Source organism: Bos indicus, chromosome 14, assembly GCF_029378745.1.
Source record: "Bos indicus isolate NIAB-ARS_2022 breed Sahiwal x Tharparkar chromosome 14, NIAB-ARS_B.indTharparkar_mat_pri_1.0, whole genome shotgun sequence".
Classification (NCBI taxonomy): Eukaryota; Metazoa; Chordata; class Mammalia; order Artiodactyla; family Bovidae; genus Bos; species Bos indicus.
The window spans coordinates 8,263,636-8,282,022 of NC_091773.1; the positions used below are offsets into that span (position 1 = coordinate 8,263,636).

Consider the following 18,387-nt stretch of genomic DNA (forward strand, 5'->3'; position numbering starts at 1 on the left):
TCTATATCCTGGCAGATATGATGGACAAGACAACAAGCGCATGGGGAATGGGAGATAAGCCCCAAAGAGCATTTCTGTGCTGCAGATGAGGCTGATGGAAAGGGAGGCGGCTCTGGGGCCATTATTACCAGCTTCAAACTGCCTGTATCTCAGAGATCCAGTCACCTGCCCAGCCCCTCCATCCTGGCCCCTCACTCTTTACCCTGGAGGAAACCTTGGCCCAGAGAGGAGGAGAATTGCCTGAGGATGGAGAGTGAGGACTGTAGGCACCTCCCAGCCATTTCTCCACCCCCAGGCTGGTGGTCCCTGCTGGAGAGGCTCCTGTCTGGGGCTTCTCAGCAGTGACTCCTGAATTCTGAGGTTAGCAGAGGTGGGGGGCCCCACAGACCGTCCCCTCCATCCTGAACCAGAGGAACCCTGCTCTGTGGGTTTAAAGATCTGCATTTTCATTCTTTGAACAAAACAGATGCTGAGCTATTTAGACAGATTCTTTTCTCTCTTCCTGGAGAGGAAAAGAAAGAAAAAGAAAGTGAAGTCGCTCAGTCGTGTCTGACTCTTTGCGACCCCATGGATTGTAGCCTGCCAGGATTCTCCATCCTTGGGATTTTTCAGGCAAGAGCACTGGAGTGGGTTGCCATTTCCTTCTCCTGGAGAGGAAACCGAGACCCAAAGAGGCAGAGGGTGTCCAAGATGACATGGCCACGTCATGGCTTAGATACTAGTGACTCTCCCAGCTCTCATCTCTGCACCCTTGACCTCTGCCCACTCTTTCAGTCACTCAGTGAACATTTGCTGAGCTAGTTCACCGTCTTGCTTCTGTTTTAAGCATTTGAAGATGAACTTAAGCATCTCCTGTGGTACGGGACCATGGCTTATGGGAGAGATAGACGATAGAGGTGATTTATTACAACATGAGGCTGCATGGAGAGTGGGGGCACCAGGGCAGCCCCAGGAGCCCTCCAACCACCAGCGCAGGAAGCTCTCTGCTGAGGTGAGTGGTCCACATCCCTGCGCCCTTGGCTGTAAGAACCAGAGGCCAGAAGAGGTGGTGCAGATTGAAGGGCTGGATTAGTTGGGCTCTGGGTTCTAAGTTTGGCACCAGACAAGTGCGGTAAATGTCGATTTGAAAAAGGGCCTTTGAAAGTCAAAAACGCAAACCTTGATTTGAGGTTTTTGTCACCTCTATGCTTGGATTCAAGTGCTGGCAGGGGACAGATTGCTCTGGGGTTGGCAGTGCTGGTCTGTTTTCATCTGGAAGTCATTTGGTTTGCTTACACTTGTTTGCTTTTCCTCAAAAAACACATGGCAGAGCAAAACATCACACCCGTAAATCAATGAACCCACACACACAGGCATGCACTCACACCCTCCTCTTTCTGGCTCCATGGAGAGAGACTTGTCCTAGTCAGATTGTGACACCGGAGGCCCGGAGATTTATGAGAACCGCCCCCCCCCACCCCCCACCTCCGGGCCATCTCTGACAGCTCCTAGACCCTAGAGACCTATTCTTGGCACAGCAAACAAAAAAAAGCCCTCTCCTCCAGAAGGCTTGCGTGCCTTTTCCAGGTTGCTTTAGAAGTAGTGCTTCCTTCACCGGAATGTAAGCTTGTAAAGGGCAGTATCTGCTCCTTACTTCTATCTGTGGGCCTGAAACACGGTGCATGACCCATAGCAGGGCGGTGGAAGTGTCACCTGGTGGGATGGGGGATTGTTGACTCCAAAGGACTTTGGTACCAGTTCCTTGACTTTTCAGGACCTACCATCTTGGAGCCTTTTCTTTTCCAAGTTCGAGTGTCAAGAAGACAGCATGGGATCCAAAACAGTCAGAAGAGGGTTCCCTCTGTGTAGTTTTGACCTTCCTATAGTTCCTGACCTTCCTGAGCCTTGACATCCTTGTCTGTGAAATGGCCACAATAATGCCCACTTGGGGGAATTGTCGGGAGGGTGGGGGCATTGTGTACACAGAAGCACTGTGTGTGCAGATACTCAAAAGCAAGACTTTTGCACTTGCACTGCCATGCTTGTGCACACCTCCCTCACCCACAAGGCCCATCGCAGGGCCTGGGGGTCTGCACCCTTTGAGCTGAGCTGGGATGGGTCCACAGGGTCACCACCCATCCTGCTGTTTCCATACCAAGTTACAGCTCCCCAGAAGGAAGCCTGCTTTTCAGTTGTGGCCGGGAGCCCCAAGGCACAGAGCTTCTCTAGGGAAGCCCCAGTGGAAACCCCTCTTTGGAGGAGTGAAGCAGGTGAGGGCGGCCTTGGGACGCTGGAGGGAAAGGGGCGGGATCCTCTGAGCCAAGCCCTTGCAGTTGGCGCCATCTAGTGGTAGGAGAGCTCCCAGCCCTAGGAGGTCCTTGATGAGAGCTGTGGGTGGGAGGGCTTTTAAAGGCAAGGCCTGAGGTCTCCTGGGATAGGTGCATGACCCTCTGAGTCCCGACCGCCTTGTCTAGCACCCACATCCCAGGGAAGGTGAGTGTGCGCGCACACACACACACACACACACGCACGCACATCAGCCATCTTGAGTGCCCAAGAGGTAATTGCACGTCCGCCTGCCCTTGGCCTTGGCACAGGGACCGTTGTAAGCTCACTGCTGTGTGTGGCCTACGTCATTTTTTTCTAACATCAGAAGCTAAGGGTGAAAAAAGGGAAGGATAACAACCAGACAGCGAGGAGAGTATCTATCGTCTGGGGAGGCCGGAGAGAGTCAAGAACAGCCTTGGCTACTTCCAAACCGCAGCTGTTCACATGAAAGTCTCTTTTACGACGTGCTTCTGGAGGCAGACTCCCTGAGGATGCCACTGTGTTTATGGGGAAGACGGGGTGGGGCTGTGCCCTGATGCTGCCCAAGACAGGCACCCAGGGCTCAGGCCCCTGCCTGGTTCTGTCCGCTCAGCCGCCGCCTCCATCAGCAGTGACCTCAGGGCAGCGCCTCTAACAGTCACTTCCTGGGGTGGCTCCCAAGCATTGCCACCTGTCAGAATCATCCAGGAGCTTTAATAAACACTGGTGCCTGGCCACCGTCCCCAGGCAGCCAGACTGAGGCAGGATCCCGGGCAGGATCCTGGACCTTGAATGTGGTTGAGGGTGAGAACCGCTGACCTCAGGACCTTGTAAGGTACAGGTGCCTGGAGTCCACTTGGAATCCTCAGCTTCAACTCTTCTCTGCTGGGCCCGGAATCCGTAATTCATCCTGCGTCCCTGGTGATTCTTGTGGGAACGGGAAGCGTGTCTTAGAGAACTGGGCCAGGGGAGTGTAAGGCGGGGGGGAGGTTCTAGGCCATTTTCCTTTCCTAATGCGTGGCTTTTCTAGAACTGCACTTACATGCCTACCCTGCTGGCTGCTTGATCAGCCTGGACACAAAACAGCCAGGCCGGCCCGCAGAACACACGCCGTTCTGTGGTTTCATGGGGTGGCACCGGGCTCCGTGAGCAGGCCTCATGTAGTTAACTGAGAATGGTTTACTTTGCTTTTCATGCTTTGTGAGAAGGACTGAAAAGCAACAACAACAACAAAAATAAAATTTTAAAAATGACTAGCTCCCCACGGTAAGCTAAATATCTGCTGGGGACTGAATGTTATGTTGGCCACAGATCCATATGTTGGCATTCTAACCACTCTAAAGGTGGTCTTGGTGTGTGTATGCGTGCGCTCAGTCATGTCCAGCTCTTTGCAACCCTATGGACTGTAGGCAACCAGATTCTTCAGTCCATGGGTTTCTCCAGGCAAGAATACTGGAGTGGGTTGCCATTTCCTCCTCCAGAGAATCTTCCTGACCCAGGGGCTGACCCTGCATCTTCTGCATTGGCAGCTGGGTTCTTTACCATTTGAGCCACAAGGTGGAGCCTCTGGGGGTGATTGGATCATGTGGGTGGACCCCCTCATGGATTAGTGCCCTTTTGAAAGGGACCCCAGAGAGCTCCCTCATCCCTTCCACCACGTGAGGACACAGCAAAAAGATGCCAACTATGAAAAGGGGCCTCATTAGAATGTGACCATGCCGGCCTTGACCGTGGATTTCGAGCCTCCAGGGCTGTGGGCAGCAAGACTGTAAGCCGCCCAGCGAGTGTGGTGTTTTCCTCCAGCAGCCCAGGTGGACCGAGACCGTGCCCGATACTGCACCCTCTGGACAAGGAGGGCACTCAGTGGGCAGGTTCAAAGCAATCCATTCAATCATAGTTACTGGACAAACTTAAGCAGATTAAATTTAAGAAGGGAAAAACTAGAAGAATGTTCAATCGAAGACCCCATAGGAAACCCTGTGTGTATAATTTGGGGGTGATGTTTAGAAGTGGGCAGTGACTGAATTTTCTGATGTTCTCCAACTCCCTAAAAATAGATTCAGGAACATGTAAATCTATCCTTTGACTTTTACCAACAGTTTCACTTCATTTTTACAAAAGTGGGTGGTGATGGGAATGGTAGCAGCGAGTAGGAGGCTGGTGGTGGTGGGGTGCCGCCCAGGAGACCTTAATCATCCCGATAGATGAGGGAGCTGAACCCCACCGTCCTTGGAAGGTGTGTGCAGTTCATCGATGAGTGGGGCCCTGGGACCAGGAGGTAAGGGCGGGGCGTCTGCAGTGAGTGAACCCATTTCCCGAGGCTGTGTGACCTGGGTCTGGGCTCGCCCTCTCTGAGCGTCTGTGTACACGTGTGTAAAGCAGTGATGATAACAACATCCTCCAGTGGCCCTAACGAGCAGTTATAGCCTTTCCCCTATTTCACAGAGGAGGAAACTGAGGCCCATGGTGTTGAAGTAACTTGCTCAGGGTTTTGAAGCTGGGAAAGTGTCCCCAAAATATCCCTCCAGGTGACTTGTCACCAGGCTGCCCTACTCCCTCATTCATTCACATTTGTATTCAGTCATTCATTCCTCCATCCTCCCATCACATGCTATGCACTAAGCACCTCCTGCATGGCTGGGCTGGTATTCAGATGGACGCATGGTGGTCCTTACCCCACGGCAATCACAGTACAGACACATTTATAAGATTGCAACATAGGGTGGTGAGAGCTGCAATGCACTTGAGCCCAGGTTGCCAGGGATCCCCTAAAAAATATATGGGAGACTCTTGTGGAGTTTTCAGGGACAGGATGCCGTTTCTTAATGCCTGAGTGCCCAGCACTGCTCCTGGCACACCCCGGGCAAGCACTCCATGAACAGAATAGTCCAGAGCTTAGCTTGCCCACTTGTGGGCAGCCACACCCAGATACTCCACCAGGGGGCAGGGTTGAGATAGGAATGGCCTGAGCCGGCCCCAGCTGGGCCCTGGGGGCTTTAAGGAAAGGGTTCCCAATTTGGAAGCAGTTTCTGCTCATTCCTTCACTGATAAGAGAGGTCTGGGGGCAGTGGGAGGACGTGGACACAGGCCTGGGCCCAGAGCTGGGGGCACGCTGTGGTCTGCCCTTCCTGACGCTCTTATATCTTTGATGTAAGTAACAGGCAGCTACCACATGGGTTGGTGGACACATTTTCTGAGCTCCTCCTCCTCTGAGTGTACCCCTCGGCATCTGTACCCGGGGCCTGGGTGGGGATGCCCTGCAGGGGAGCCTCTGTCTTGAGCAGCTCTTAGCTCAGCCCCTGCAGGACACCTGGCCTGAATGTTCAGAGGACCCAGCCCTGCTGAGTCTTCCATGCTCACGCCCACACCGTCGGCAGGATCTCCAGGGACCTGGAGACCCAGGCACTGACTCAGAGCTGGCCAGGCTGCCCGTCGTGGCTGATGGAAGGTTTGTTGAGATTTTCTGCTAATTGGTTTTATCAACATGCAGTCTTGTGAGCTTCTGGTTGGGAAAGTAGCCTTTATATGGAGAAGATAGAAGTGGCAAGAAGCCAGAGTTCTTTCCAAACGATAAACCCTCAGGCATTCTTTCATTTATCAAATATATGTAAAGCATCTCCGGAGTTCTCAGTACAAAGCCTAAGGGAGCGGCCAGCCTCCCGAGGAGCCAGGAGCGTGAACAAGGCAACTGCCTTACAAAGCAAAGGACCAGACACCAGCCCCCTGGGACAGCCCCCCCACAGCATTTTTGCAACTGAGTAGAATGGATTCTACACTTTTAAAAAGTTGTAAAAAACAAAAAAGAATATTCCACGGACAGCCTATAGTCCACAAAGCTTAGAATTTTTACTATCTGTTCTTTTTAAGGAATGATCACTTCCCTGGTGGTGGGAGAATCTGCTTGCCAATACACGGGACACTGGTTCAATTCCTGGTCCGGGAAGATCCCACATGCTGTGGAGCAACTAAACCCGTGCGTCACAACTACTGAAGCCCACGTGCCCTGGGGCCTGTGCTCTGCAACGAGAGAAGCCAACACCGTGAGGAGGCCACGTACGGCCGCAGAGAGTAGCCCCTGCTCACCCCAACTAGAGAAAGCCAGGACGCAGCAACAAAGACCCCGCGCAACCAATAAACTGATAAATAAAAAAGGAAACGGTCACTAACTTCTGCTATGTAGTGACAGAGCTATAAGTAAGCTAAAACCCTGACAGAGTGCATAGCAAGTGACGGGCATCTCTATCAGGGTTGCATATAATCAAAGTGTTCATTCTGTCAGAGGTGTGTTCAAACATTTACACATTTGGGAGAATAATAGAATGAATCTCACATACCTACCTCTGCTTCAATAATTATCAACCCTCCGTAATCTTGTTTCCTGTTACTCCTACCTACACACATACTTTCTCATTCTTGAGGATTTCAAGGCAAGTCTCAGACCTCATGATTTTACCCGAAATTCCTCAGAGAGTGTCTCTAAAATACGGAGAGTTTAAAAAAAACACCAGTTTTCATACCAATACAGTTGGTCACAATTTCATAATTTTCTCTGTAGCGAATACTTAGTCCACAATCAAACTTCACTATCTCAAAGCTTCAAAAAACAATCAGATGGTTTCTTTGAATCAAGAGCAAAATGGTCTACACGGTCTGCATTTTGCCTTTTGTGCCTCTTCTAATGAGTTTCTGCTCTAAATCATCTAATCCTCGTGCCAGCCCTGAGTCATCTCCCCCAGTTTACAGATGAGTAAACTGAGCCACAGAAAGGTCAGATCATTTGCCCAAGGCCACACGCAAACGGCAGAGTTGGGATTTGAGCCCAGTATCAGTCTCTTAAGGCATCACACTCAGGAGCCCCACTGTGGGTTTTCTCAGCAGAGTCTAGGAGGGGCTGCAAGAGCTGGATGAGGAGGGAAGGGGTGGGGCTGTGGAAGCAGGGAGGACTTCCTGGAGGAGGAACCATTTGCTCTGCATCTTTAAAGGATGAGTGAGAATAGACCAGAAAGGCAGAGAGAGGGTCCAAGCGGAGGAATGGCAAGAGCAGGGAGCGAGCAGGAGCTGCAGCATGGCATGGTGCAGGAGTGACCAGAGGTCACCGTTGCCAGGGCTTAGGGTCCAAGGACACAGAGAAGGCAGACAAGGGCCACAGCAAGATGACCTGAGGGCCATGCTGGGGTGTGTGAACCTGCTGGGGGAAGATGGGGACTTTTCCTGAGTCAGTCAATCCATCCCCAATGCCAGGCGATGACCGGAACAACCGTGCGAGGGCTGCTGGTGGTCCCTGTTTGAGAGACGGGGAAACTGATGTCCACCAAGCTTAGAGACACAGCCAGAAAATAACACACTTAGCTCTGACTGTGGGCCTCGTCCTCCTCCTATGAACTCCAAGGGACCCTTTCTAGCCCAATTTCCAGTTCATTCGATTCACTGGGAGGACCGGAGAGCGGTCATCCCAGGCTTGGCTGTGATGGTAGCCATGGGCCGGCCAGGGAAGGGACCAGCCCTGGAGCAACAGCCAGGACAGACACGGGCGGGAGAAGTTGCCTGCATTGAATTCAGGCCTGTTCCGCTTAATATAAGGGAGGAGGCACCAGTTGTCCGGTAGAACAGAGGTGACCATCTTCAGCTCCTGCGGCCAGACCTGCAGTGGGGGTTCCTGGGTTCCAGTCCCCACATCTGCAGTGGGGGTCCCTGGGTTCCAGCCCCCAGATCTGCAGTGGGGGTCCCTGGGTTCCAGCCCCCAGATCTGGAGTGGGGGTCTCTGGGTTCCAGCCCCCAGATCTGCAGTGGGGGTCCCTGGGTTCCAGTCCCCAGATCTGGAGTGGGGGTCTCTGGGTTCCAGCCCCCATGCTTAGACTGGCTCCAGGTGAGCCGCTTGCTCCCCGACAAGGCAGGCTGGGGTGAGGCAACCTCTCTGGCGCCATCCAGCTCTGATGTTGCCGGCTCGCTAATCTGGCCTCAGATAAGGTCTCCCCTCCCTCCACGGCTGGAGCCCAAGCCCTCCCTCTTCCTCCTCCTGGATGGGGCCCTGACTCAGGCAGGGAGCACAGGACATGGGCAAGGGGCTGGCCCACAGGACCCCCTGGGGAGGGGTGACACCCCCACACACACCCGGCCCTGCGTGGGGAGCTCAGGTGTGTTCTTGAAGCCTGGATTGCAGGGAGGTAATTAAACTGTGCTTCAGTTTCCAGCTCAGTAAAGTGGGGATGATACAGGATCCTGCCAGTGACTCCGATGCCTGTGGTCCTCAGCGCACCATGAGGGCCCCACGAGGGCTGGCGCTTTGATCCTTTCATAGCTGAAGTTCGCATGTGTCAGGACATGGCTACTTGGAGTACGGCCCCAGAAACAGGTGGTGCGTGCATGTGTGTGTGTGCGTGTGTGTGTGTGTCTGTGTTGGGGGAGGCAGATTTGAACACCAAAGGCAGCAGTAGGAAGGACACATAGACAGATAGACAGCTGCCCCCCAACCCCCCACCATCCACGCAGCACCCACCCACCAACTTCTGCGGTCCAGGAGCTCAGAAAAGCTGAGAAGGCCACATTTGCAACCCTAAGTACCCCCATAGTCACTCTCTCATCGCGACCCCCAAGCTCCTTTCCGACACACGCTAAGCACCCGGCCTGCGGTCTGCATCTGTCACTAGGGCTCTGCAAGTGGGACTCTCAGGTCCCTTGAGTGGATGAGAAGCTGAGGCCTGGCAGGGAGTGGGGAGCTGGCCTTTAGCCCCCCTGGCTGTGCGCTGCCACCATCCCTGGGCCCCCACTGCATCCTGCTGAGGGCACGGGCAGAGCGGCTTTCTTGACTCCACTTTCAGAGAAAGAGATCAAGGCTCAGAGACCAAACCCCGAGCCTGGACTAGAGAGGAGTCTTCTGACTCCTCGTTCTGGGCTCAGGAAGCAAGCCTGCGGTTGCAGCTCACTCGGTCAGTCCTCTCAGCAACCAGCTCCAGGCTTCTTTGTCAGAGTCCCTCCTTCCCCCTCCTAAGCCTCCACTTAGAAAGGCCGGTGCGGCTCCGCTCTCCCCTCCACCTTACCCAGCCACCCAGGTTGGCTTCTGGTTCTGTTTATTAATTCATCCATGCATTGGGCACCTATACCGAGTGTTACAGTGACAGCAAGCTGGGTAGAGACAGTGCCAGGTCCCCAAGTGCCAGCACAGCTGGGGGCAGGCACAGCACATGCCAAGGCCCTGGGGTTTGTCTTGCAGGAGGACAGGGTGTCAGGAAGGCAGCTCACAGGAGAGGCAGGGCCGGCTGAGAGAGCCAGCTGAGTGGTGTGTTTCTTCCCCCCTGAGTGAGAACAAGGACTGTGAGGGCCCACGGTGGGATGCCAGCTGCTCTAGCTGGCGGGGGAGGCCGAAGGAAGCTTCTCAGAGGGGTACCAGTTACAAAGACATTGTTCCACGAATCGAGAACGTGGGGAAGGCATTTCAGGCAGAAGGGACAGCAAGGGCAAGTACACAGAGGTGGAACACTCGAGTGTTTGGGAGGATGGCCCTCGAAGTTGGAAAGAAGGTGAAGGAGGGCGGTCCCAGAGGGTGAGGCTGGAAACCACAGTTAGGCTCGTCTCAGAGGAGGCAGTACAGCGACGTTCATGGAGCGCCGTCTGCTCCAGGCTCTGTACTCAGCATGACCCATTAAGAGGTGAATGACCTGGGGTCATGGATGAGGAAACTGAGGCTCAGAAAGCTCGAGGTGATCTGTCTGAATTCAAACTCTGAGGTTGACTCCACCTCATTCCAAGAGCAAAATCCATTCTCTTACCGCCAAGCTTCGTGTGTGGACTTGCACTTGTGGTCCAGTGGGAATCCTGTGAGGTGTTGGGACAGAGGGCTCAGCCAAACCAGGGTCCAGCTCCTCCTGGCAGCAGGGAGGAGTGGGGAGCTGGAGGCACTGGGTGGGGAGGTTAGGGTGGAAAACGGCCCCAGGTTTCTGACGGTAGGGGTGCAGATGGAGGCATTACTCATGGAGATGGGGACGCAGGTGGGACCAGGCTCTTCAGTGGTATTTACAAGGATGCTTCTCAAGCTTGCAAGACCTCAAGGATCGAGTGTGGTGAAAAATGTTAAGACTCCGGAGTCCTGGGCACCTGCACAGCCCGCTTGGCAGTGCCGGGGGAGCTGGCATTGGTCTTTGCTGTAGCATCTGGGGATCCTAAGGACCAGGCCTGACCAGGTACCACTGAGATGGTGGGACCCTGGGAGATTCAGCTGGTGGTACGTTTTCCAGTTTTATGAAACCAGGGGGTACACTCTGAGGGTCGAAAGAGGAGACGCGGGCCAAAGGGAGAATATCTGGGGATACCTTGAAGGGAGGACACACATGTAGAGGGACATCCCGGAACCTCGACTTTTGGGGTGCCAGGCCAGCAATGCTCCTAATGGAGGGGCAGTGGCAGGAGTCCCCCCTAAGAATCACAGCAATGAGCCCCGCTTCTGGCCCCCCGTGAATGAGTGTGGCCCTAGGACGGGGTCGTGGCTCCAGCTGGAAGCAAGTTTGGGGTCAAGTCCAACCTCCTCATTTTCAGTATTAGCAAATGAGCTCCACGAGGGCGAGTGGCTTGTCTAAAGTGACAGAGATGACTAGATGACCAACTCCTTGGACAAGTCCATTCCTCTTCAAGAGCAGGATCCAAATTCCAGTGCTCTCAGGATGCTCCCTTCCCCCTCAAACCAGCTCCTCCCTTCTCCCACCGAGCTCTGGGCAAGATCAGGGCACATGGCCTTTCTCTGCACCCTGAGACTCAACACAGGTTCTGGGATGGGGAGAGGGAGGGAGGGCCCCTCCCTTCCTGTCCTTCAGGCCCAGAATCTCTTTCCTTCTCTCCCACTCTCATCCCCACCAAGGCTGAGCAGAGTCATGGTCTGTGCCCCAAGCCTGGACTTGCCTCCTGATTAGGGGGACAGGGTGAGCAGATTTTATCACCTCCCCTGGAATGCCCATCACTCACATCCGAGAGGCCCTGTTCCTTCTCTGCTTCTGTCTCTCATCCCCGACCCTTGCCCCCCAGGTTGGAAGAAGGAGGAGGAGAGCTGGCAGATTATCAGGAAGTCAAGGCTGGAGGAGAGACCAGAGTCTCTCAATTCAATGGTTTTAGAAACGATGTGTGCATAAGAATTATCAAGGTGTCAATTCATGTACGCTGGTGAGGGTGGGGAGGTCTCCTCAGGGATTCAGGCTCTGGGGCCCCAGAACTGATTTTTTCTCTCTCTCTTTCTCTCGCAGTCCTCTAAGCTTCCCTATTAGATTTTCAACACACTACTCTGAGCTAAAAGTCTGTCTCCAACACATGAGCCATCCTTGATGGCGGGGACTGAGCTGACAGAGTCTGATCACTTCTCTAGACACAGGATGGGGCTGGGCACAGAGCAGGCCTGTTAGCATCCATGGAACAAGTGAATGGACGAGCTAAGGAAATCTCAGTCATTGTCAACCTGACTCAGGGTTGGAAGACGCAAATCTCAAACCATCATCATCCTAATAACTGCCATCGTGTTACCATCGCCATCAGCAGCAGCACCATCAGCATCACCATCATCATTATCACCATCAGCAACACCATCAGCACCATCAGCACCATCAGCATCATCATTACTGCCACCAGCAGCAGCACCATCACTGTCATCATTACTACCACCAGGAGCACCAGCAGCACCATCAGCATCATCATTACCACCACCATCAGCACCATCGGCATCACCATCATCATTACCACCACCAGCAGCACCATCAGGACCATCAGCATCATCACCGTCATTATTACCACCATCACCATCAGCATCACTGTCATCATTACCACCACCATCAGCACCATCAGCAGCATCACCATTATCATTACTGCCACCAGCAGCACCAGCAGCACCATCACCATCATCATTACCGCCATCAGCAGCACCATCAGCACCATCAGCATCATCATTACCACCACCAGCAGCAGCACCATCACTGTCATCATTACCGCCACCAGCAGCACCATCAGCAGCATCACCATTATCATTACTGCCACCAGCAGCACCAGCAGCACCATCACCATCATCATTACCACCACCATCAGCACCATCGGCATCATCACCATCATCATTACCACCAGCAGCAGCACCATCGACATCATCACCATCATCATTACCACCACCAGCAGCACCATCAGGACCATCAGCATCATCACCGTCATTATTACCACCATCACCAGCAGCATCACCATCATCATTACCACCACCATCAGCACCATCAGCAGCATCACCATTATCATTACCGCCACCAGCAGCACCAGCAGCACCATCGGCATCATCACCATCGTCATCATATTTTCTTCTCCTATCTGATAACCCAGAAGTCTTCCTTGACTCCCTATACATGTACTGAGAAGCTGGCCAGGACTTGGAACCCTCGCGATCTTCCGAAGATCAGCTCAGCAGTGAACCCAGCCAGTTCAGGGTTGGAAGATGCAAATCTCAAACCATCATCATCCTAATAACTGCCATCATGTTACCATCGCCATCAGCAGCAGCACCATCAGCATCACCATCATCATTATCACCATCAGCAACACCATCAGCACCATCAGCACCATCAGCACCATCATTACCGCCACCAGCAGCAGCACCAATTGCTCTGCCCCTCTTCTTGCCCACCTGGTACTGAGCCTGGGGTCTTGATAAACTTCTGATCACTCGTTCGGATTGGCGCGTTTGTCTGCAGCCAGTGCTTCCACTCAAGACGGGATGCCCCTCCCCTGCTGTTTGGAAGGAGGGTCACTTCCTACTCCCCCGTGGCTGTGGTGGGTCTTCGTGTGCTTTACCTCTCTTTCACTCTTTAATCATGCCAAGAGGGTTAGTACCCAAGAAGCAAGTACTAATGTTATGCCTTTTTTATAGATGAGGAACTAGCTCAGAGAGGCTAGGTTACTCATCTGAGGATGCACAGCTTGGAAGGAGGGGAGCTCAGTATTTCCGCCTCCCCACTATAACCTTTCTATGTACTCTTGTGCCTTTTCAGGCCAACTCAGTCTAGTCAAACATAATGTGAGTTCCAGATGGAACTGTATATTTTCCAGCAGTCATACCAAAAAGCAAAGGTGAAATTTATTTTAATAATATACTTCATTTGGCCCAATATATTAACAGTATTATCATTATTATCAACATTATTATCAGTATTATCAACATGGTATCAATAGAAAAAATCATCATGAGAATTTTGCAGTCTTATATTCACACTGTGGATTTTACTCTTACAGCTCAGTTGGGGCCAGCCACATTTCAGGGGCTCAAGGACCTCATGTGGAAGTGGCTACTGGCTGGACGATGTAATGAGCCTGATCTAGACTGTCATGAGCCCGCCTTGTAGCTGTGTGGTTTTCAAGTGAGTTGATGTATGTAGATGCTTGGGATTGGGTGCCTAGAACACAGTGAGTGCTGGGTCAGTGTAAGCTCTCGTCATCATTCATGTTTCTGAGACATGGGAGGTGTTGAATGACTGACCGACGCACTGAAGCCCTGCCCCAAACATCCGCAGTTGCAGGGTTCTCTTGAGAGCATTCTTAGCCTGCTTTACTTCCCGGGTTGCGGTTGGCATCCTTCCCGTCTCCTCCCCGGATCCCACCCTGGGCCATGGCTGGCTCACCTCCCCGCCCCCACATGTAACCTACGGGGTGTGTAGCAGCCCCTCCCCACGTTCAGAGAGATGGCAAAGGTTCCTGAGAGGAATTCCAGGGTTTCTGTTTGTACAGACAGCCTCCTGGCGTTTGGCTGCTTTGCTGGCATGGGGCAGGGGCCTTTCCTGAAACCTGGGGAGGGGAGGGGAGGGGAGGGGAGTCTGCAGATGGCCTGGGGGTGCTGCTCAGCCTGAGGTCAGGATCTGGTCTCCCACGGAGCCCTGTTCTCATGCCCAGTCCAGAGAGCGAGCCCTGGCCAAGGGCCGTGCCCAGGTGGAAAGTGTCTGTCCCAGCCATGCTCTTGCCAGCATCCTGGGCCAGGGTCCAGCAGGAGGGGCTCAGAGCCGGGAGCAGAGCATCCAAATTGCCGGAAGGGGCTCTGGGCAGGGAGCTGGTGGGTGTGGGGCCTGGGGTGGGGTTTGAAATGCTAGCTCAGGTCCCTGCTATAGACAGGGGATATAAAGAAGGCATCTCGCTGATGCTCCTGTAATCTTTTAGAAGGGAATGTGCCACTTATCCGGAGCCACATTATCCTGTAGTCGATTCCAGAGGCTGAGAGTGGGTTTGTGTTTCACACCCAGCTCAAGCATCCTCACGCCATGGGGATCTATACCTTCAGACAAGCCACAGTCACTTACACACATGCACACACACACGCACACACACACACATGCACTTGTACCCCTGTGCACACCCACACACATTTCTATGGGAGAAGAGACATGAGTCTCAGCCTTACACAGACTATCAGAGACCTCACATGTGCCCCAGAATTTATTAGCACAGCATTTGTGTTCAATCCCTGGGTCGGGAAGATCTCCTGGAGAAGGAAATGGCAACCCACTCCAGTCTTCTTGCCTGGAAAATCCCATGGATGGAGGAACCTGGTAGGCTATAGGTTCCATGGGGTCGCAGAGTCAGACATGACTGAGCAACTTCACTTTCTTTGTGTACTGGTCATGTGCCACTGATACACTTTCCTCGATCAGCTCTGTGTTCACTCCTCGGCCCCAGGGAGCTTGTGAGGGGCTCGGGTTGTCAGCCCCGATTAACAAGAGAAGACGCGGAGGTCCAAGTGGTTAAGGGACCAGCCAGTGGAGGACCTGTACCCAGCCTCGCTCTCCTGGACGGCATCACCCCTGTTGCCTCTCGTTCCCATGGAGAGGCTGTTCCTTGCCTCTCCAGCCTAATAGGCTCGGTAGGGGTGGGGACCCTGTGCTTCTCACGTCTGCACAAGGACACGGGCCAGGGAGGCAGGAGGCTGCCCTGCTGAGAGCTGACCTAGGTTCAAATGTCAGTCCCACTGATTGCTAGCTGTGTGACCTTGGGCAAGTTACTGAACCTCTCTGAGCTTGAGTTTTTAATCTACAAAGAGGGATGATTATATCTGCTTAACAGTGTTGCTATGAGAATTTAGGAGATGCTTAATAAAGACTCATAAGAGAGTAGACTGGAAACATATAACTACCATACAAAACAGATAGCCAGTGGGGATTTGCTGTATGACTCAGGGAACTCAAACTGGGGCTCTATGACAACCTAGAGGGGTGGAATGGGGTGGGAGGTGGGAGGGAGGTTCAAGACGGAGGGGAGATGTGTATACCAATGGCTGATTCATGTTGATGTACAGCAGAAACCAACACAATATTGTAAAGCAATTATCCTCAAATTAAAGATAATTAAATTTTTAAAAATATCATTTGGATGAACTGAGGAAGGTCTTATGTATATAAATAGATAGCATTTGATGCAGCAACGCCCCCCACCCCCAACAATGTAGGCCGTTTCTCTTAGCACATGGGAAGTCCTCGATACATGTAGAAGGGGGAATAAAAAAAGCAAAGAGATGGAGTGAAACAAGGCCTGCCTGTGGATCACCTTTATCATATGTTACATTCCCGAACATACTTGGCTGTGTTTCTGAGCTCTCCGCCCTGTCCAGCTCCTGGATTTATCTCTTCCTGTGCTGGCTTCTTCCTCCTTCAATTACAGAACTTTGATAATGTTTTACTCTCTGATGCGAAGCTTCCTTGGCAGTTCTCACTGACTTTTTTCTTCCATATAAACATTTATCATCATTTTTTTTTCCTTTAAACACCCCCAGGACCCTGAGTGGACTCACAGTGCCCTTATATGTGAGCTTGGGGAAGATGAGCATGGCTGGAACCTGGCTCTAAAGCAAAGTGCAGGTTGACAGTATGCGTCTCCCAGCCCTCGCTGGGGGCATTAAGGCTCTGTCTGGGGAGCTCCTGAATCACACAGCAGTGTTAGGGGATTACCGTGGGTCCCCAGAGAAGGTCCCGGTCAGGAGGAGAGGAGAGGTACCCCGTCTCCTCTCGGAAGCCTTCCCTCAATCCTGCTGTTGGATTCCCAGCTCCTGTGCTGCACGTCCCCTCAGCTGAGCCTGTGGACCTGCAGCCCCTCTTTCCCAGGGGAGAAAGTACCTCCCTTCTGAGGAGGTGCTCGGTGTTCCCATGTACTTGGACACCCCTCCCCACAACATCTCTCTCTCCTCCTCCTCACTCAGACCTCGCTACCATACCCCTCTCACCTCTTCTCCATCCACCCCCTGTCCTCCCAGACACAGCAGCTCTGAAATAAAGGCTGCTCACCTCCTGGTTGCTTGGGTCTGCAGGAAAGAGTGGCATTTGGCAAAAAAAATCTTCCACTTACTGATGGTAAGACCCTGGGCAAGTCCCCAGCTTGCACTTGTCTCTATTTCTTTCATTCATAAAATGGGATTAATATCCTTTTTATTTGGTTCAGCACCAATTAGTAGGCGAGAGCCACACAAGGCAGGAAGGATTCAACAGCGAGTCACCAGCTCTACCTGCCCACATCATGCACTCTACCGTGCTTGGAGGAACACCCATCTCCCAGCGCCTATGAGCAACTGGCCCATGGTCAGCTCTGAGCCTCAGATCTGGTTGAATCAGAACCTGTGTCTTTGAGCCCACAGGCAAGTAGCTTACCCCCTCCAGCCTCAGTTTCCTCATCTGGAAATGGGGCACATCAAATCCCAAGAAAGCTGTCTGTGGGAGTGGGTAATGAACTCCCTCCCGCCGTCCTCCACCAGCCTCTTGGCCTCACTCCTGGCAGCAGGCCCTGGCCCGGGCCGTGGGCTCTTGGATTCAGAAGCTCTTTGCAGCTGCCCACCTCCTGCCCGCCCTGTGCCTGCTCCCCGCCCCGAGCCCGCTGCCTGGCTCCGTGCTGCCACGTGTCTCGCTCCCTGGCTTCTCGGAGGTGCAGACCTTCCTCCCTTCCCCTCGGTGTGCCCCAGGATGGAGGTGGGAGACACAGAACGCTCCAGGTCCCCCTGAACCAGCGGATATCTTCTATAGGACCCAAACGTGCATGCTTCATAAACTGTAGAGAGCTGTGCAAGCCCAAGGCGGTTGTGGTTGGAGAATCCTCACGAGTCCTGTGGCACAAGTGAGCGCTTTTGTTGAAAGCTGGCCTTTTCCTTCCAACTTTCCTTGGTCTTTTCCACCCCCTCTTGTAGTATCTCCAACACTTGGAGACTCATTTTCCAAACCCAAAGGCTAGAAGTCTAACAACAATCTTCCTCACTTTACGCTGCTCAGAGAGAGTGAGTGACTAGCCCGAGGTCACACAGCGAGTCTGGGCAGACCTCTGCTTGGAGTCCAGGCCCCCTGACTACCATTTCCTCCAAGTACCCCCTTTCTACTGCATTTCAGGTGGGAAATAAAGGGCATAGAAGTCCTGTTTGGTTTGATTCCCGAGGTACTGGCCGTGATCCCCGTCCTGCCAGGACCAGCTGTCCCCAGCAGCCCGACTCCTCACCCTGGGGCTCACCCTGGCTCCTCAGCGGACACTTCCCTGCCCGCCCCCCAACATTGCAGCCCTTCTCATCCCGCCCACCCGCACAGCAGGGCCGGTGGGGACAGTGCCCCTCGGGGCAGGACTCACCGTGGCCAAGGTGCTGCCCGCTGCTGCTGCTGCTGCCACTGCCACCAGCGTCCAGGGCAGTAACCACCTCATGCCTGGAGGTCGGTGGCCAAGGCATCTACGGAGTAGCCCAGAGGATCCCGCCACTTCTCGGGGGAGTTGGACCGAGACTGACCTGGCCCATCAGAAGTGCCAGATACGCCTCTTCCCGCAGCCCTCGGGGGGTTTTGTTAAAGCAAGATCTGACGTCAGGGTTAAGGACAAACCCTGCATTTTCCTCTGAAAAACTTTTCCTGTCTCTTTCTTTTTTTTTTCTTTCTTCCCTCTGTCCCCACCTCCAACCCAAGCTTGGCCAGCCTCCCCGGCTCTGACAGCTCTTAAAGGGAAAGTTACAGGGCTGTGATTTCACACCGGGGGTGGTAAAACCTCACAGAAGGAACCGGGGTCATCCTCCCTGGGCATTTCTCAAAGGTGGGGAGGGGGAGCCAGTGGAGGGTACCAGGTGGAGGCGGAGATCCAGTTTCAGGGCCTGGCTCT

At 53.4% G+C, this 18,387-nt stretch overlaps 1 protein-coding gene across 2 annotated transcripts in view; it reads right to left on the reverse strand.

Moving 5' to 3' along the window:
• The window catches only part of CCN4 (cellular communication network factor 4), a 32,075-nt gene extending 13,943 nt beyond the window's left edge, over nt 1–18,132 (reverse strand). For both annotated transcript variants that reach the window (XM_019974105.2, XM_070802420.1), the window contains exon 1: nt 17,872–18,132. In XM_019974105.2, the coding sequence (XP_019829664.1) occupies nt 17,872–17,943 (72 nt within the window). In that variant the 5' untranslated portion in view covers nt 17,944–18,132. The remainder of the gene's footprint in view (nt 1–17,871) is intronic.
• Between the last annotated feature and the right edge of the window lie 255 nt (nt 18,133–18,387).